The 21,179-nt window shown below is 41.9% G+C and overlaps 1 protein-coding gene across 4 annotated transcripts in view; it reads right to left on the minus strand.

Moving 5' to 3' along the window:
• Positions 1-21,179, minus strand: part of LOC143788761 (bifunctional heparan sulfate N-deacetylase/N-sulfotransferase 3-like) — a 1,150,054-nt gene that overhangs the window by 736,728 nt on the left and 392,147 nt on the right. For all 4 annotated transcript variants that reach the window (XM_077278642.1, XM_077278636.1, XM_077278649.1 and 1 more), the window contains exon 2: positions 16,277-17,389. In XM_077278642.1, the coding sequence (XP_077134757.1) occupies positions 16,277-17,257 (981 nt within the window). In that variant the 5' untranslated portion in view covers positions 17,258-17,389. The remainder of the gene's footprint in view (positions 1-16,276; positions 17,390-21,179) is intronic.

Raw genomic sequence — 21,179 nt, forward strand, 5'->3', positions numbered from 1 at the left:
CCATTGCAGTCACAATTATTAATTTCATCCAGTAGTTACGGAAATATCTTTACTGCTTCATTTAGCAGTTACAACCCTGCTTCACATTTTCTTAATATTCAAAGTGGGGAATTTCCTTTCACCTATTATTATGATATTGTTTCCCCCATTTAACTTGTTGTTACAGAGTGATGCAGTCTCTGATTTCAGATTAATAAAGAAGAATGCTGCAGTTATATTTTTTCTTCTTTATCAAATACAATTTCCCATACTAGGTACACTTACTTTAACCCCTTCAGCCCCGAGGGTGGTTTGCACGTTAATGACCGGGCCAATTTTTACAAATCTGACCACTGTTCCTTTATGAGGTTATAACTCTGGAACGCTTCATTAGATCTTAGCGATTCTAACACTGTTTTCTCGAGACATATTGTACTTCATGATAGTGGTAAAATTTCTTCGATATAACTTGCGTTTATTTGTGAAAGAAATGGAAATTTGGCAAAAATTTTGAAAATTTCGCAATTTTCCAACTTTGAATTTTTATGCCCTTAAACCACAGAGATATGTCACGCAAAATACTTAATAAGTAACATTTCCCACATGTCTACTTTATATCAGCACAATTTTGGAACCAACTTTTTTTTGTTAGGGAGTTATAAGGGTTAAAATTTGACCAGAAATTTCTCATTTTTACAACATCATTTTTTTAGGGACCACATCTCATTTGAAGTAATTTTGAGGGGTCTATATGATAGACAATACCCAAGTGTGATACCGTTCTAAAAACTGCACCCCTCAAGGTGCTCAAAACCACATTCAAGAAGTTTATTAACCCTTCAGGTGTTTCACAGGAATTTTTGGAATGTTTAAATAAAAATGAACATTTAACTTTTTTTTACACAAAATTTATTTCAGCTCCAATTTGTTTTATTTTACCAAGGGTAACAGGAGAAAATGGACCCAGAAAGTTGTACAATTTATCCTGAGTACGCTGATACCCCATATGTGGGGGTAAACCACTGTGTGGGCGCATGGCAGAGCTCGGAAGTAAAGGAGCGCCATTTTACTTTTCAATGCAAAATTGACTGGAATTGAGATGGGACGCCATGTTGCGTTTGGAGAGCCCCTGATGTGCCTAAACATTGAAACCCCCCAAAAGTGACACCATTTTGGAAAGTAGACCCCCTAAGGAACTTATCTAGATGTGTGGTGAGCACTTTGACCCACCAAGTGCTTCACAGAAGTTAATAATGCAGAGCCGTAAAAATCAAAAATCATATTTTTTCACAAAAATGATTTTTTTGCCCCCAATTTTTTATTTTCCCAAGGGTAAGAGAAGAAATTGGACCCCAAAAATTGTTGTGCAATTTATCCTGAGTAGTGTACAGTGTGATACCCCATATGTGGGTGTAAACCACTGTTTGGGTGCATGGCAGAGCTAAGAAGGGAAGGAGCGCCGTTTGACTTTTCAATGCAAAATTGACTGGAATTGAGATGGGACACCATGTCGCGTTTGGACTCCCTACCAGATCTGAATCTTTTGGTCGAACTTTATGAGGAAGGTGCAAGGGGTTTAGGAGAGGGTCCTTTCTCTGAATTAAAAAACAAAAGCACCTGGATACCACCACCAGGGGATTATAAGAACATTGATATTTTCTCCAAGTTGGTGATGGAAGAAATAAAAAAGATCAACCCAAGAAAGAGGTGCATTGACCCTAACCTGACTCCCTCTGAAATGGTGGCCCTCAGAACCCTCGAAAAAAATACTAAAATTACTATTAAACAATCTGACAAGGGGGGGAATGTTGTTATTTTGGACACTAATCAATATGTTACACTTTGTAAATCAATCTTGTCTGATTCTACAACCTATGAGGTTTTGAAAAGTGATCCAACAGTATATTCTGAGAGATTGTTGGAAATCCTGATGGAAGCCCTGGATGGCCGTCTAATATCAAAAAATGAGTTTGACTTTATGTTCCCTAAATTCCTGACTATTGCAACATTTTATTCACTCCCGAAGATCCACAAAGGGTATACACCTTTAAAAGGTCGCCCCATAGTGTCGGGTATTGATGCCCTTTGTCAGAATGTGAGCGTTTATCTGGATCAAATATTACGTCCTTTTGTCACGGCTCTACCATCCCACTTTAGGGACACCACTGACCTATTGAACAAAATCGTTGATTCTGATATCATTATTGCATCTATTGATGTCAAATCCCTTTATAGCAGCATCCCCCATAACAAGGGTATCCAAGCTACTGAGTATTTCCTAAAAACTAGGGGCACTCACCTCCGGGCCCACAATAGGTTGGTGTTGAATCTCCTAGAATTTATTCTTGAACACAATTATTATTTGTTTGGCGGGAAGTTCTACCACCAGCTCAGGGGCACCGCGATGGTGAGCCCTTGTGCCCCCACCTATGCTAATCTGCTCCTGGGCTGGTGGGAGGACACCGTCGTTTTTCAGGACGAGGATGTCACATGGTGCCCCAGGATTTTATTCTGGGGGCGCTACATTGATGACATCCTCGTCCTGTGGTCTGGAGATGGTCCTTCCTTTGAGAGTTTTGTCTCAAGTCTTAACACTAACGATTTGGGCCTCAGGTTCATGTGTGAGATGGGGGGTGACCGAATCTCATTCCTTGACCTATTCATCTCTAGATGCTCTGATGGACACTTGGGTACATCAATTTTCCGTAAGCCCACAGCATCAAACAGCTTATTGCATTGGGAGAGCTATCATCCCCTCAGTCTCAGAAAAGGGAACCCTAAGGGACAGTTCTTAAGATTGAGAAGGAATTGCTCGTCCCTGGGAGATTTTGAATCAAAGGCCAACAACCTCAAAAAGAGATTTAGAGACCGAGGATATCCAGCAGAGGTCATTGAGGAGGGTTATAGACAGGCAACTGCCTGTAATCGAACTGAACTTCTTGTACCAAGGGCCTGTGACGAAGAGAACAATGTGACATGACTCATTGCAACGTTTGATGACCAAAATCATAGGGTTATGGGGATCCTTAAATGGTTTTGGGGCATCCTATAAAAGCGGACCCTGACCTAGGCGATATAATCTCACATCATCCTTCAGTGACTTTTAGAAAAGGGAGATCCGTATGTGACTTTGTGTCACATAGTCACTTCAGCACACCAAAGCCAGTGGGTACCTGGCTGGATCGCCGGGAGCAGGGAACATTCAGATGTGGCTCATGCAAGTTTTGCAAATTTATCGCAACGAGTAACACCTTTACCAGTGCAGTTACAGGCAGAACCTTCTTTAATAGATCTTTTGCTAACTGTAAAACGATAGGGGTTGTTTACCTATGTACATGTACTTGCCCTTTAAATTACATAGGGAAAACAAAAAGGCCCTTCAAAGTGAGGATAGGGGAACACATCGGGGATATCACACACAAGCGTGATACCCCGGTGGCACGCCATGTCAATGAATTCTATGCAGGAGACGTGGGTCCCATCTCCTTTAAAGCCATCGAGACAGTTTCCCAGTCTGAGAGAGGAGGGAACTGGGACAGGAAGATTATTCAGAGAGAGACCAGATGGATTTTCTTAATGGAATCTGTCAGCCCTGGTGGGCTTAATGAGCAACTCAAATTTGGCTGCTTCATATAATTACTGTTTTTTTCTATACAGATTTAGGTCTTGCCTTGCCTTCGTTATATTGGTCCTCACAGACCATGACGTCATTTATTGTTATGTCACTTAATTGTTAGTGACCATTTTCATTTACTTCATTGGACTAGCTATTTTATTTATTATTTTTTTGTACGTGGTTTTTGTTACATTGAGGTCTATATGCTGATAGTGACTATATCATATGCTATATTCTCTCTGATCTGTATTTACCAGGGTCTGGTTTTGATTGGGTGTATTCCCTTACCTCATATGAATGCACATACTACTGGTACTTCTGGATATGTGTACCAAAAACATCTTTTATTGTGCCAACATGTTTTTGTAATCTAACGTGGGCTCATGCTCTGTATTGCCTTGGATATCGAGCATGTATTATGACAGGTGTACGTAGTATTTTATGCTGGCCGCGTTGCTCTATGTCGCCAGCTGCGCACTGTTTCGGGTAGGGCATAGACACTAGTGCAACCCTTACAACTAGCCACTATGTGGCTCCCAGTCTTGCGCATTACCTACTTAACCACCTGCGTCTCTTTTTGCGCAGTGTTTCTTTCAACGTAAGCTTAGTGGACATGCGCACTACGAGCCCTCAAACTCCGGAAGTGATATTTCTACTTCCGGGATCTTGGCATATAGGCTGCGGGAACGCTCTTTAATCACAGCTTTCTCCGTACCGCGTGCAGCGCTTACATCGCCCGCTGTTTTTTGCCGATGACCGGCATTCCCCTGATGAGCCCCTCTGGATTGCCTTATGGGGCGAAACGCGTTGGGATGAGACATCTGTCTCTTTGAGATATCTGTCTCTTTGAGATAAGTGCATTCGATATATACACATGTGCTGCTGGGCTGGCACCTATTTTTTGTGCCATGGAAATATGGGATTGGCTATTATGCATTCTGTTAGTAAATACACATTACTGTGCAGGGCCTATATTAGCCTTTTGTGAGAGTCTATGCACCCTGATTTGACATCTGGTACGGAGGGTGCCTCTATATGTAAGAAATATTGATTTTCTGGCAAGATGCCATTGGGATTTTGATTGGGACTAATATTGGAATATCTATTTATTTATTTTTTTTCTGGCGTGCATGTCACCTTACCTGAATTCATCTACCCATGTCTGTATCCATTCCAAGCACATGACAGACCTGGGGTATATAGAGATATTGTACTATGAGGTGTACTCTTATGAACATAACAATAACAAAAAATAATAATATACTTTTTTTGGGTGGTGTCCTTGGACACCCCTGGTAAACAATACCTATATCTTGTCTCAAATCTTAGTGATACAAGCTATATTTTTCTCTTGGGGAATACCTCATAGAAGAGACATAGACAAACCCTTTTTTTTTTTTTTCTCCCCTCCCAGAGTTAATATACTCTGTATATATTGGGTATTTTTACTACCAACAATAAAACATCTTGCTGTGCTAAAATACCCTAAAGAATATCATTTCTATTTTTCATCTTTGCTTGTCTCTATCTCACGTTACACGCCAGTATATACTATATTAGCCCAAATTGTGCTATCTGTGTACCAACTGCCAGTATTCAGCAGCACTGGCACTGTATAGACTACACTCCTTTTTCTTTTTGTGTGGTGTTATTGCTTTATGTTGGTGGTGGCTTTTTTTTGTAGGGACCCCTGCTAGGGACTTTAGGGTCAGTCTACATTGAGCGGGGGTGCCACTTCATATCCCAGGGTGCCAACCTCTGCTGTCAGGAAGGGCATTTTGGGTAGGGTATAGGCACTTCTATCTTCCCTAGCCCTTTCCTGTACATTTTTTAAGAAATATTGTTTTTCTTCTGGCATTTTTTTTGATATACCAGAGACCCTTTTTTCCTGCAGGCTCTCTACTGTTGGTCTATATGATACTATTATTAGTTGATTTTAACTACTATATTAAAATTTATACGTTTTAGGTCTTTTGTCATTTTTTTGGTTTTTCCGCGTTTGGAGAGCCCCTGATGTGCCTAAACATTAAAACCCCTCACAAGTGACAGCATTTTGGAAACTAGACCCCTTAAGGAACTTATCTAGATATGTTTTGAGAGCTTTGAACCCTCAAGTGTTTCACTACAGTTTATAACGCAGAGCCGTGAAAATAAAAATTCTTGTTTTTTTTCACAAAAATGATATTTTAGCCCCCAGTTCTGTATTTTCACAAGGGTAACAGGATAAATTGGAACCCAATAGTTGTTGTCAAATTTGTCCTGAGTACGCTGATACCCCATATGTGGGGGGAACCACTGTTTGGGTGTATGGCAGAGCTTGGGAGGGAATGAGCGCCATTTGGATTGCAGACTTAGATGGATTGGTCTGCAGGCATCACGCTGCATTTGCAGAGCCCCTGATGTACCCAAACAGTAGAAACCACCAACAAGTGACCCCATATTGGAAACTAGACCTCCCAAGGAACTTATCTAGATGTGTTGTGAGAACTTTGAACCCCCAAGTGTTTCACTACAGTTTACAATGCAGAGCCGTGAAAATAAAAAATCCTTTTTTTCCCACAAAAATGAATTTTAGCCCACCAAATTTTTATTTTCCCAAGGATAACAAGAGAACTTGGACCCCAAAAGTTGTCCAATTTATCCCGAGTACGCTGATTCCCCATATATTGGGGTAAACGCCTGTTTGGGTGCACGGGAGAGCTCGGAAGGGAAGGAGCACTGTTTTACTTTTTCAACGCAGAATTGGCTGGAATTGAGATCGGACGCCATGTCGCTTTTGGAGAGCCCCTGATGTGCCTGAACAGTGGAAACTCCCCAATTCTACCTGAAACCCTAATCCAAACACACCCCTAACCCTAATCCCAATGGTAACCCTAACCACACCCCTAACCCTGACAAACCCCTAACTCTAATCCCGACCCTAATCCCAACTGTAAATGTAATCGAAGCCCTAACCCTAACTTTAGCCCCAACCCTAACCCTAACTTTAGCTCCAACCCTAACTTTAGCCCCATCCCTAACCCTAACTTTAGCCCCAACCCTAAACCTAACTTTAGCTCCAACCCTAGCCCCAACCCTAACCCTAGCCCTAACCCTAGCCCTAACCCTAGCCTATCCCTAGCCCTAACCCTAACCCTAGCCCTAACCCTAGTCCTAACCCTAACCCTAGCCCTAACCCTAACCCTAACCCTAACCCTAGCCCTAACCCTAATGGGAAAATGGAAATAAATACATTTATTTAATTTTATTATGCTTCCCTAACTAAGGGGGTGATGAAGGGGGGTTTGATTTACTTTTATAGCGTTTTTTATAGCGGATTTCTATGATTGGCAGCTGTCACACACTAAAAGATGCTTTTTATAGCAAAAAAGTTTTTGCGTCTCCACATTTTGAGACCTATAATTTTTCCATATTTTGGTCCACAGAGTCATGTGAGGTCTTGTTTTTTGCGGGACAAGTTGACGTTTTTATTGGTAACATTTTCGGACACGTGACAGTTTTTGATCGCTTTTTATTCCGATTTGTGGGGGAGGCGTTTATACCGTTCCACGTTTGGAAAAATTGATAAAGCAGTCTTATTCTTCGGGTCAGTACGATTACAGCAATATCTCATTTATATATTTTTTTTATGTTTTGGCGCTTTTATACGATAAAAGCTATTTTATAGAAAAAATAATTATTTTGGCATCGCTTTATTCTGAGGACTATAACTTTTTTACTTTTTTGCTTATGATGCTGTATGGTGGCTCGTTTTTTTGCGGGACAAGACGACGTTTTCAGCAGTACCATGGTTATTTATATCCGTCTTTTTGATCGTGTGTTATTCCACTTTTTGTTCGGCGGTATGATAATAAAGCATTGTTTTTTTGCCTCGTTTTTTTTAATTTTCTTACGGTGTTCACTGAAGGGGTTAACTAGTGGGACAGTTTTATAGGTTGGGTCGTTATGGACACGGCGATACTAAATATGTGTACTTTTATTGTTTTTTTTTATTTAGATAAAAAAATGTATTTCTGGGAATAATATATTTTTTTTTCCTTGATTTAGGATTTTTTTTTTTCCACATGTGGAATTTTTTTTTTTTACTTTTTTACTTTGTCCCAGGGGTGACATCACAGATCGCTGATCTGACAGTTTGCACAGCACTCTGCGATCTGACTTACAGCGCTGCAGGCTTACCAACACCTGCTCTAGACCTGGAAGTAGTCCCTGCAGGACCCGGATGCAGCCCCGCGGCGATTTTGGATCCGGGGCCTGCAGGGATAGGAGGTATGAGATGCTCGGAGCAACGCGATCACATCGCATTGCTCCGGAGGTCTCAGGGAAGCCCGCAAGGAGCCCCCTCCCTGCGCGATGCTTCCCTATACCGCCGGAAGGAACACTGCGATCATGTTTGATCGCTGTGTGCCAGGGGTTAATGTGCCGGGGGTGGTCCATGACCGCTCCTGGCACATAGTGCCAGATGTCAGCTGTGATAGTCAGCTGACACCCAGCCGCGATCGGCCGCGCTCCCCCCGAGAGCGCGGCCGATCGCATATGACATACTATCCCGTCGGTGGAATTAAGGCCCACCCCACCTCGACAGGATAGTACGTCATATGGGATTAAGGGGTTAAATGTGCCTGCAGACAGATTTTCATCTTTAACATTTATTGCAGACCCTAGACTCTCCTATAGCAACTTTATTAGTCTTACCCTTTTGACATTCTTTACATTATATCTATGAGAAATGTCCGAGGTCATAGTAGAATTTTATGGACAGCAATTTTTTCTACACTCTTTCTTTCTTTTTTCAAAGACAACATTAAGCTACAATTGCTTGAATTGTGATCTGTTTTTGTGACAAATATGAAACTTTTGTTTTACAACTGAGATTATAATTTTCTTTTGCCATTAAAGTGATTTAGACTGTACATTAAGAATGGCATAAGAAGCATATAAAATTGTTCTAACTGCAAAGATTAACAAAGAATATCATGAGAATGTTAGGATAGACAAAAAGTGATCTGTTTAGGGAAAAGTAATTAAAAAATGAAATTATGTTTTCGCAAATGATACCATATTAATGCTATAAAGTAATCTAAGTTATAATAGTTATTATAGATATGCATTTTTAGAATACAAATCTATACACAATAAAAATAAAAAAAGACCTAATAATGACTGACTTCTGACCAAAAACATTTTTTACATCCCCCTTGACTTTTCATAGTCTCTAATACCAAATTTACCTTAAATGACAGTAACATAAAAATAAATGTCCACAATAAACCTTTTTATTTTTGCACTTTCATTTTTTCCTCACCGTCTTCCAAGTGCTATAACTTATTTATTTTTCTATTCGCTAGAAGTATGAAGGATTGTTTTTCATGGGACAAGCTGTATTGTAGTTTTGTATTAATCTACCATCCAACTCTGCCATTGTTGTTTTTTTTACGGTATTTTTTGTTCAGTAAATTGACATGAAAACATTATTTCCGGTTCTGTGTGATTATGGCAATCCATAACATGCATCATTTTTTCTATTTAAGTGATTAAAAAATTCTTAATTCTGTAATAAGAATGTTTTACTTTGTGCCACCATTTTCAGAGACTCATAAAGCATTTTTTCTTTTGATGGAGCCAAGTGAGGGCTTGCTTTATTGATACCAATTTAGGGTACTTACAACCTCAGCATTGCAGTGTATAGGAAAAATTTGTGAACCTGGGCTTAGCTTCACAGAAGCACCAAGATGGACGTTATGTGGGCCTCTGGCTGTCAACTACTCCATTTAAATGCCACTGTCACAAATTGACAACATCTAAATGGTTAACAGCTGCAGCTGGAGCTCAGCTTTGGCCACATTTGTTTGACCCAAATTAAAGAGCCCCCCTAACTCCTGAACTCCCTCCACATCTGTGAACCCCTGCCCAGGATTTCTATTCATGTCTTAATGCAGGGAAGGGTTAAATACTCTATAACCAAACAAGACAATTGCTGACTCCTGGTAAACATTAGTGGGGGAGCATGTTGTGAATTTGCTTTTTGGCTCCCTCTAGTGGTTACTAGTTTTTTGACTCTGGTTTTTCTGTCATTCCTTTTATCCACACCTGGGTCGTTAGTTAGGGGTGTTGCTATATAAGCTCCCTGGATCTTCAGTTCAATGCCTGGCAACGTAGTTATCAGAGCTAATCTGCTGTGCTCTTGTCTACTGATCCTGGTTCCGGTTATATCAGCTAAGTCTGCTATTTTGCTTTTTGCTATTTGTTTTGTTTTGTATTTTTGTCCAGCTTGTTCCAAATCTGTATCCTGATCTTTGCTGGAAGCTCTAGGGGGCTGGTGTTCTCCCCCCGGACCGTTAGACGGTTCGGGGGTTCTTGAATTTCCAGTGTGGATTTTGATAGGGTTTTTGTTGACCATATAAGTTACCTTTCTTTATTCTGCTATTAGTAAGCGGGCCTCTCTGTGCTAAACCTGGTTCATTTCTGTGTTTGTCATTTCCTCTTACCTCACCGTTATTATTTGTGGGGGGCTTCTATCCTGCTTTGGGGTCCCTTTCTCTGGAGGCAAGAGAGGTCTTTGTTTTCTTCTACTAGGGGTAGTTAGATTCTCCGGCTGGCGCGTGTCATCTAGAATCAACGTAGGAATGATCCCTGGCTACTTCTAGTGTTGGCGTTAGGAGTAGATATATGGTCAACCCAGTTACCACTGCCCTATGAGCTGGATTTTTGTATCTTGCAGACTTCCACGTTCCTCTGAGACCCTCGCCATTGGGGTCATAACAGTTTGCCAGGCCAGTATTATATGTGTAATGCATTGCAAAAGAGGGATTACAAGAAAGAAGATTCTGAGTTTTTTTTTTCCCTCTCTCATTTTTTTTTTTTTCCTCTTCTTCCCCTTTACCTCAGAGTGGCTTAAGCTTGCTGCAGACATGAATGTCCAGACCTTGATTACAAGTGTGGACCAGCTGGCTACTCGTGTGCAGGGCTTACAAGACTATGTTATCAGAAGTCCTAGGTCAGAACCTAAGATACCGATTCCTGAACTGTTTTCCGGAGACAGGTTTAAGTTTAGGAATTTCATGAATAATTGCAAATTGTTTTTGTCCCTGAGACCCTGTTCATCTGGAGACTCCGCTCAGCAAGTAAAAATTGTTATTTCGTTCTTACGGGGCGACCCTCAAGATTGGGCTTTTTCGCTGGCGCCTGGAGATCCGGCATTGGCCGATATTGATGCGTTTTTTCTGGCGCTCGGTTTACTTTATGAGGAACCCAATCTTGAGATTCAGGCAGAAAAGGCCTTGCTGGCTATGTCTCAGGGGCAGGACGAGGCTGAAGTGTACTGCCAAAAATTTCGGAAATGGTCCGTGCTGACACATTGGAACGAGTGTGCACTGGCCGCTAATTTTAGAAATGGCCTTTCTGATGCCATTAAGAATGTTATGGTGGGTTTTCCCATTCCCACAGGTCTGAATGATACTATGGCACTGGCTATTCAAATTGACCGGCGGTTGCGGGAGCGCAAAACCGCAAATTCCCTCATGGTGTTGTCTGAACAGACACCTAATTCGGTGCAATGTGATAGAAAAACCGCAAATTCCCTCATGGTGTTGTCTGAACAGACACCTGATTTAATGCAATGTGATAGAATCCTGTCTAGAAATGAGCGGAAAATTCATAGACGCCGGAATGGCTTGTGTTACTACTGTGGTGATTCTACACATGTTATCTCAGCATGTTCTAAACGTATAGCTAAGGTTGTTAGTCCGGTCACCGTTGGTAATTTGCAACCTAAATTTATTCTGTCTGTAACTTTGATTTGCTCACTGTCATCTTATCCTGTCATGGCGTTTGTAGATTCAGGTGCTGCCCTGAGTCTTATGGATCTGTCATTTGCTAAGCACTGTGGTTTTATTCTTGAACCATTAGAAAATCCTATTCCTCTTAGGGGTATTGATGCTACGCCATTGGCAGCAAATAAACCGCAGTATTGGACACAGGTTACCATGTGCATGACTCCTGAACACCGCGAGGTGATACGTTTTCTTGTTTTACATAAAATGCATGATTTGGTTGTTTTAGGGCTGCCATGGTTACAGACCCATAATCCCGTCCTGGACTGGAAGGCTATGTCAGTGTCAAGTTGGGGCTGTCGTGGTATTCATGAGGATTCCCTGCCTGTGTCTATTGCTTCTTCTACGCCTTCAGAAGTTCCGGAGTATTTGTCTGATTATCAGGATGTCTTTAGCGAGTCCAGGTCCAGTGCATTGCCTCCTCATAGGGACTGTGACTGTGCTATAGATTTGATCCCAGGCAGTAAATTTCCTAAGGGAAGACTGTTTAATCTGTCGGTACCTGAACATACCGCTATGCGTTCGTATATCAAGGAGTCTCTGGAGAAAGGACATATTCGTCCTTCTTCTTCCCCTCTTGGGGCGGGATTCTTTTTTGTGGCTAAAAAGGACGGATCTTTGAGGCCTTGTATTGATTATCGGCTTTTAAATAAGATCACTGTCAAATTTCAGTATCCTTTGCCGCTGTTGTCTGACTTGTTTGCCCGGATTAAAGGTGCCAAGTGGTTCACCAAGATAGACCTTCGTGGTGCGTACAACCTTGTGCGCATTAAGCAAGGTGATGAATGGAAAACCGCATTCAATACGCCCGAAGGTCATATTGAGTACTTGGTGATGCCTTTTGGGCTCTCCAATGCGCCTTCAGTTTTTCAGTCCTTTATGCATGACATTTTCCGGAAGTATCTGGATAAATTTTTGATAGTTTATCTGGATGATATTTTGGTTTTTTCTGATAATTGGGACTCGCATGTGGAGCAGGTCAGGTTGGTCTTTAAAATTTTGCGTGAAAATTCTTTGTTTGTCAAGGGCTCAAAGTGTCTCTTTGGTGTACAGAAGGTTCCCTTTTTGGGGTTCATTTTTTCCCCTTCTGCTGTGGAGATGGACCCAGTCAAGGTCCGAGCTATTCTTGATTGGACTCAGCCCTCGTCAGTTAAGAGTCTTCAGAAGTTCTTGGGTTTCGCTAACTTCTACCGTCGTTTTATCGCAAATTTTTCTAGCATTGTGAAACCTTTGACGGATATGACCAAGAAGGGCTCCGATGTAGCTAACTGGGCTCCTGCTGCCGTGGAGGCTTTCCAGGAGTTAAAACGCCGGTTTACTTCGGCGCCTGTTTTGTGCCAGCCCGATATCTCACTTCCCTTTCAGGTTGAGGTGGATGCTTCAGAGATTGGAGCAGGGGCCGTTTTGTCGCAGAGAGGCCCTGGTTGCTCTGTTATGAAACCTTGTGCCTTTTTCTCTAGGAAATTTTCGCCTGCCGAGCGAAATTATGATGTGGGCAATCGGGAGTTGTTGGCCATGAAATGGGCATTTGAGGAGTGGCGTCATTGGCTCGAGGGTGCTAAGCATCGTGTGGTGGTCTTGACTGATCACAAAAATCTGATGTATCTCGAGTCTGCTAAACGCCTTAATCCGAGACAGGCCCGCTGGTCATTGTTTTTCTCCCGCTTTGATTTTGTTGTCTCGTATTTACCTGGTTCAAAGAATGTGAAGGCCGATGCTCTTTCTAGGAGCTTTGTGCCTGATGCTCCTGGAGTCGCTGATCCTGTTGGTATCCTTAAGGATGGAGTTATCTTGTCAGCTATTTCTCCGGATCTGCGACGTGTGTTGCAGAGATTTCAGGCTGATAGGCCTGAGTCTTGTCCACCTGACAGACTGTTTGTCCCGGATAAATGGACCAGCAGAGTCATTTCCGAGGTTCATTCCTCAGTGTTGGCAGGTCACCCGGGAATTTTTGGCACCAGAGATCTGGTGGCCAGGTCCTTTTGGTGGCCTTCCTTGTCAAGGGATGTGCGGTCATTTGTGCAGTCCTGTGGTACTTGTGCTCGAGCTAAGCCTTGCTGTTCTCGTGCCAGCGGGTTGCTCTTGCCCTTGCCTGTCCCGAAGAGACCTTGGACACATATCTCCATGGATTTCATTTCTGATTTTCCGGTGTCTCAGGGCATGTCTGTCATCTGGGTGATATGTGATCGCTTCTCCAAGATGGTCCATTTAGTTCCTTTGCCTAAGCTGCCTTCCTCTTCCGATCTGGTTCCTGTGTTTTTCCAGAACGTGGTTCGTTTGCACGGCATCCCTGAGAATATTGTGTCAGACAGAGGATCCCAGTTCGTTTCTAGGTTCTGGCGATCCTTTTGTAATAGGATGGGCATTGATTTGTCGTTTTCATCTGCTTTCCATCCTCAGACTAATGGACAGACGGAGCGAACCAACCAGACTTTGGAGGCTTATTTGAGGTGCTTTGTCTCTGCTGATCAGGACGATTGGGTGACATTCTTGCCGTTGGCTGAGTTTGCCCTTAATAATCGGGCTAGTTCCGCCACCTTGGTTTCGCCCTTTTTCTGCAACTCTGGTTTCCATCCTCGCTTTTCTTCGGGTCATGTGGAGCCTTCTGACTGTCCTGGGGTGTATTCTGTGGTGGATAGGTTGCAGCGGATCTGGAATCATGTGGTGGACAACTTGAAGTTGTCACAGGAGAGGGCTCAGCGCTTTGCCAACCGCCGCCGCGGTGTGGGTCCCCGACTACGCGTTGGGGATTTGGTGTGGCTTTCTTCTCGCTTTATTCCTATGAAGGTCTCCTCTCCAAAATTTAAACCTCGCTTCATTGGTCCTTACAAGATATTGGAAATCCTTAATCCTGTATCTTTTCGTCTGGATCTTCCTGTGTCGTTTGCTATTCACAATGTATTTCATAGGTCCTTGTTGCGGCGGTACGTTGTGCCTGTAGTTCCTTCTGCTGAGCCGCCTGCTCCGGTGTTGGTTGAGGGCGAGTTGGAGTACGTGGTGGAGAAGATCTTGGATTCGCGCCTCTCCAGGCGGAGGCTTCAGTACCTGGTCAAGTGGAAGGGCTATGGTCAGGAGGATAATTCCTGGGTGGTCGCCTCTGATGTTCATGCGGCCGATTTAGTTCGTGCCTTTCATGCCGCTCATCCTGATCGCCCTGGTGGTCGTGGTGAGGGTTCGGTGACCCCTCACTAAGGGGGGGGGTACTGTTGTGAATTTGCTTTTTGGCTCCCTCTAGTGGTTACTAGTTTTTTGACTCTGGTTTTTCTGTCATTCCTTTTATCCACACCTGGGTCGTTAGTTAGGAGTGTTGCTATATAAGCTCCCTGGATCTTCAGTTCAATGCCTGGCAACGTAGTTATCAGAGCTAATCTGCTGTGCTCTTGTCTACTGATCCTGGTTCCGGTTATATCAGCTAAGTCTGCTATTTTGCTTTTTGCTATTTGTTTTGTTTTGTATTTTTGTCCAGCTTGTTCCAAATCTGTATCCTGATCTTTGCTGGAAGCTCTAGGGGGCTGGTGTTCTCCCCCCGGACCGTTAGACGGTTCGGGGGTTCTTGAATTTCCAGTGTGGATTTTGATAGGGTTTTTGTTGACCATATAAGTTACCTTTCTTTATTCTGCTATTAGTAAGCGGGCCTCTCTGTGCTAAACCTGGTTCATTTCTGTGTTTGTCATTTCCTCTTACCTCACCGTTATTATTTGTGGGGGGCTTCTATCCTGCTTTGGGGTCCCTTTCTCTGGAGGCAAGAGAGGTCTTTGTTTTCTTCTACTAGGGGTAGTTAGATTCTCCGGCTGGCGCGTGTCATCTAGAATCAACGTAGGAATGATCCCTGGCTACTTCTAGTGTTGGCGTTAGGAGTAGATATATGGTCAACCCAGTTACCACTGCCCTATGAGCTGGATTTTTGTATCTTGCAGACTTCCACGTTCCTCTGAGACCCTCGCCATTGGGGTCATAACAGGAGCAAAACTGAACCTAATATTTAAACCGATTTTGATTAATTTTAATTTTGAATAACTTACTGATTGAGTTTCCTGATTTCCAATTGTGCCAGCTACATGACGGACATTGCATTCTTCTTTATAGTTCAATGGCAAATTAATGTAGTCAGATAGCTCTCACATTGTGGAATAAATATGGAATGTCTTCTGTAGGACTAACCTAGCCTAATTTTTCAGGCTCGTCAGCTATTACTTGTACAACTCGCTGTAAACTGAGATGAAGATTGTCTCATCTAATTAATTTATTGCTACTTACAGTCTTTGACCATGCATGAGAACACAAAGTCATGGTGTGCCTCACCTGACTCCCCTATAAAAATGATCACTAGTCTGATTGCTCATGATTATAATAATGAGAATAATCTAAGATGAATTTACATTCCAAGAGTTCAAAGGAAACCATATGCCAAAGTCCAACATGATGTATGCTTTGAGACCACACGGCTACCTCCAGATATATTAGATAACCAGCTAAAAGTATAAATATTGTCATCTTCATCTAATAATCTAATATTTGATAATGTGTATGACCAGATGTGACTTACTTAAATTATTTTGCTTGCATACACCATATTCTTTCTTTTGTTCGAAATAGCTTAGCTTTCCAATATCATAAATCTGAAGATTGCAATAGAACATGAAATAATAAATACTAACATTCTGTAAAGAGCCAAGCAAGCATTGAAACAAAACAACAATTTAATGTTGAAATTTCTGATACATTGTCAAGTCTAAAAATTGTACAATCTTGGGTTGCAATAATAGATATGTGTTAATGTACAGTATTTCCTAAATTTGTTTAATTCTTTGCAGATTTCAAGTATATACAGATATAAACTAAGATTTACCTTTACATCATTGCTGTTCATTCGAGTCCCCTCTTTGCCTACGAAAATATCATCAATGTCCACGAGAATAAAGCGATCCAGGGACAGGGTGAATTTCTTCTCAGTAAGAAAAGATAAAGCATCCACAAAAATGAGCTTGTGTAACCAAAAGTTCAAATTATTGCCAAAGAAGATCCTTTGAATACCATCATGAAGACCCAGGTCATGAATAATTGTTGTAAATAAGGATATTTTAGAAAGTTGTGGTTGGACACCAACAGGCATCTTTATTTTTGAAAAAACGATGGGTTGGTATTGTGAGTTGTTAACCTCAAAAACTGTCCATTCATTTCCAAGTAAAAGACCTTTGCCTGTTTTGGAAGGTTTTGTAATATGAAGTAAAGGTGTGTTGGGGTTAATACAAAAGTTTTTCACTGCCATATTGCTGTGGATCGTAAATGGGAAGCCCTTGGGATGAAAATTTTGAACACTGTTTTCTGTACCCTTAAGAAAACCAATAATATTAACTCCATATTGAAGACAGTATTTATCCAGAAGTTCCTTATTCCACGTGTCCAAGTTTATGTACTTCATAAAATTTTCATATATAATAAGCGCATATTTTCCAACACGATTTTCTGTAAGTGCCGGAAGGTCACCCTTTCCAGGAGCTATTTCTGCATGGAACCTAAATCTAATGGATTCCAGAATACCAATAATGTCTTGCCCAAGTTGAGAATATTGACTCTCTATAAAAACCAAGACAATAGGTTCCATTTTTAATGAAAGAGAAGGTTTTCCAGTTCTCTGTTCTAAAAGTTTATATGGCAGAGATTCAATTTCTCCGCACTCTATTTCCATTGTAGCCTCAGAAATGTCATTGTCCTGTTTATATCCCGTGTATAAATAATAGGCAGAAATTACAATGCTTACCATGCAAAAAGTGGCAAGCAGAAGGATTGTTCTTTGAAAATGCCTGTGAAATTTCATGATATAATTCATCTTGGGCTAATTGTTGTAAAGAGTTTCCGAGATCAAACAAGATTTAGTATCTCATTTCAGTCCAGTCAAATAATTTATGTAACCATTGCAGCACATCTGTCGCTTCCTAAAACACTTCAGAGAAAGTGAAAACTGGAAGAGAGAAAAAGAATAAAATGGCATCATTCTATTTGTGCTGTTCTTACATCTTATGTGCTGCCTGCAAAGTTCGCAGTTTGTAAGTAAATATAATATTCATTACTTTTTACATGTAGCGCTTAGTGCTCTTTGAGTTTAAATATCTAGAAACATTCTTAAAGGGGTTGTCCAAGGTTGGCATTAAAGTCAGCACTCACTCTATGTGACTGTAGACTTGTGAATCCTCTCAGCTGACACAATGGTCGCTGTCAGAATTCTCCACTACTGATGACAATACCGGGAGGTCATGTGATATGTAAACTTCCGGCCACATTCCGACTAGAAATGCTTGGCCTCACTCCATTCACTTGTATGGAATGAGGCCGCGCACGTCTAGTTGGCATGTAGTTGGGAATATGCATAATTGCAGTCACATGACTATCCGATCCTGGTTTTGGCACGGCAGAATCCTGACAGTGTGCAATGAGTCACATGGAGTGGCTGAAAACTTTTGTATCAAACCTAGATAACCCCTTTAAATTCTTTATTACATATAACAATGTATCTAAGGTGATTCCAAACCAAATTACCACAGGGAATCCCCTGATAAAGTTTCCACTTCCTAAGAACCTCTAAAGCCATTTCTGCCAAAATATCTTTGTGTAGAGGCCGGTAAAACATTGTAAAATTTTTGCACAGTGCTAACATTTGGCTCAAATATGTTTACTGATTTTCAAAGCAGTTATTTTTGGACTAAAGTCTTCTTGACTTTTCTAATTTAATGTTATAGTTCTTGTTATTTTTGAAACTGCTTTAGAGAGAATCTTTTCTGCTATGTGAACTGAGAGAAGCATGATGTATGAGCAGAGATTCTGATTCCAGCTATGTGTTACTTACTAGGCAGCTTACTGTCATTTTGATACAATTACTGTTTTATCTGCTGCAGATCTAACAGTTCTAACAGTTCTCTTAAAGGGAACCTGTCACCCCGTTTTTTCAATATGAGATAAAAATACCGTTAAATAGGGCCTGAGCTGTGCGTTACAATAGTGTATTTTTTGTCCCCTAATTCCCCACCTATGCTGCCGAAATACCTTGCTAAAGTTGCCATTTTTGCCTGTCAATCACGCTGGTCCGGTTAAATGGGCGTTGTGAAATCACTGTTTCTCCCCCACCTCTTGCTTTTCCCTACGAAATTTCTTCCCGGCGTTGGCGTAGTGTTTTGTGATGATGACTTCCGGGGCACACAGGTTACAGTGACAAGCCGCACATGCGCAGTGATGTAATGTATTGGGCAAAGCATAATGCACAGGCGCGAGAGCCGCATGCACTGCGCCACTGAAAAAAAAGAGCGCGATCTGTGGTATTCACAGATCTATTTATGTCAGACATGCCGAAGAGCGGGGGGAGAAACAGTGATTTCACAACTCCCATTTTATCGGACCAGCGTGATTGACAGGCGAAAACGGCGACTTTAGCAAGGTATTTCAGCAGCATAGGTGGGGAATCAGGGGACAAAAAATACACTATTGTAAAGCACAGCTCAGGCCCTATTTAACAGTATTTTTATCTCATATTGAAAAAACGGGGTGAAAGGTTCCCTTTAAGTCTGTCGTCACACTAGGAGTATTTGGTCAGTATTTTACATCAGCATTTGTAAGCCAAAACCAGGAGTGGGTGATAAATGCAGAAGTGGTGCATATGTTTCTATTATACTTTTCCTCTAATTGTTCCACTCCTGGTTTTGGCTTACAAATACTGATGTAAAATACTGACCAAATACTGCTAGTGTGGCGGCAGCCTAATGCTGAGCTCTGTATAATTCCGCCCTCGCGACTGATTGACAGCTTACTGTGTACATAGTGCATTGACAGAAAGCTGCCAATCAGTGGTGGGGGTGTGGTCACACAGAGCAGCAGGACTATATGGCATGAGACAACTAGTCCTCTAGGAATCATCTGCTGATAAAACACTGATTTTATTGAAATGACACACAGTCCAGGAAGTGACATATCACTGGTATCAAGATCTCAGTCCCGATCACATGTGGACTGATTCCCTTTAAAGGTTCCAACAGGTTACCATGCCAAGCATAGTGTACATTTGGCATAGTAGATTTACTAAATACTAGAAATTAATAAAACTGAATTAAGTAAAGCATAATTATTTTGCTATTAATTAGCATTGTACATAAAATATGCAAATAACATCTTTTATGTCAAACTCTTATGGACCAATTGATTTAAGTGAATATGAGTACTGTTACAAGAATGTTACATTGCTTCATACTGATTTAATTGCCAAACTTAAAGAAGCACTCCCAATCACTTTTGTTAGGACTGGCAGAACGCACCAAATAATAGTAATAGGGAATGTGAGGTGCATTTGCAGCCCGGGGTCCACCGTGCAGAGATGACACCTGTTGCTGAGTAATGGCGAACGGACGCTTGCTCACACGTGGGTTAGGCCTCACCCAGTGTGAATGGAAGCGAACTCTGTTGCTTCACAGAGTCGCCACAAATATGCTGCACCCTGTTAGCAGTCACAGGGTGCAGCTGAAAGACACTAGTGGGATCCCTATGAATCACCCCCACTAAGCTGGTGATTGGACATGCTCTGACCCTCGGTGGCTTTTGAGCCTGTGCCTGAGGACGCCCTGAGTCAGATGCTGAGTTCAAACAGGAATTCCCACCCTACACTGACAAGCTGTCAGGAAAGTGCACTGATTGTGCACGGTGCCGTATAAGCGGGCACTGCAAAGGCACTGTAACATGTGTTTAGTGTGCAGATGGCACTGTAGGGCGCTAGATAGCAAACATCCACCATACGCGAGCAAACAACACTAGGAAGGGGGATGATTAATGAGTGACTTTCACACATCTACACACACACGTTTTCAAGTATACACTAGCGCATGGCCAAGCGGCCATACGTATCTTTTATAGCAGTAGTGCTACGGGACCTTTCAGATGGTCCAATAGGAGGAGCAACAGGACCTGAGCATGTGACCCCAGACCTCCAATGGGAGGTCGTCCCATGGGCATGCTCAGTATGGGAAAAGCAGGACTGATCACTGATCCACTGAGCAGGCTCCACTGTGGCTGTAGAAGAATGGGAGACCGTACCGGACATGGCTCAAGATTCCCCCTGTGTAGAGGAGGGAACTCGACACCTAACACACATATGTATACAGTACAGACCAAAAGTTTGGACACACCTTTCATTTAAAGATTTTTCTGTATTTTCATGACTATGAAAATTGTACATTCACACTGAAGGCATCAAAACTATGAATTAACACATGTGGAATTATATACTTAACAAAAAGTGTGAAACAACTGAAAATATGTGTTATATTCTAGGTTCTTCAAAGCAGCCACCTTTTGCTTTAATGACTGCTTTGCACACTCTAGGCGTTCTCTTGATGAGCTTCAAGAGGTAGTCACCGGGAATGGTTTTCAATTCACAGGTGTGCCCTGTCAGGTTTAATAAGTGGGATTTCTTGCCTTATAAATGGGGTTGGGACCATCAGTTGTGTTGTGCAGAAGTCTGGTGGATACACAGCTGAAAGTCCTACTGAATAGACTGTTAGAATTTGTATTATGGCAAGAAAAAAGCAGCTAAGTAAAGAAAAACGAGTGGCCATCATTACTTTAAGAAATGAAGGTCAGTCAGTCCGAAAAATTGGGAAAACTTTGAAAGTGTCCCCAAGTGCAGAGGCAAAAATCATCAAGTGCTACAAAGAAACTGGCTCACATGAGGACCGCCCCAGGAAAGGAAGACCAAGAGTCCCTCTGCTTCTGAA

Source organism: Ranitomeya variabilis, chromosome 1, assembly GCF_051348905.1.
Source record: "Ranitomeya variabilis isolate aRanVar5 chromosome 1, aRanVar5.hap1, whole genome shotgun sequence".
Taxonomy (NCBI): Eukaryota; Metazoa; Chordata; class Amphibia; order Anura; family Dendrobatidae; genus Ranitomeya; species Ranitomeya variabilis.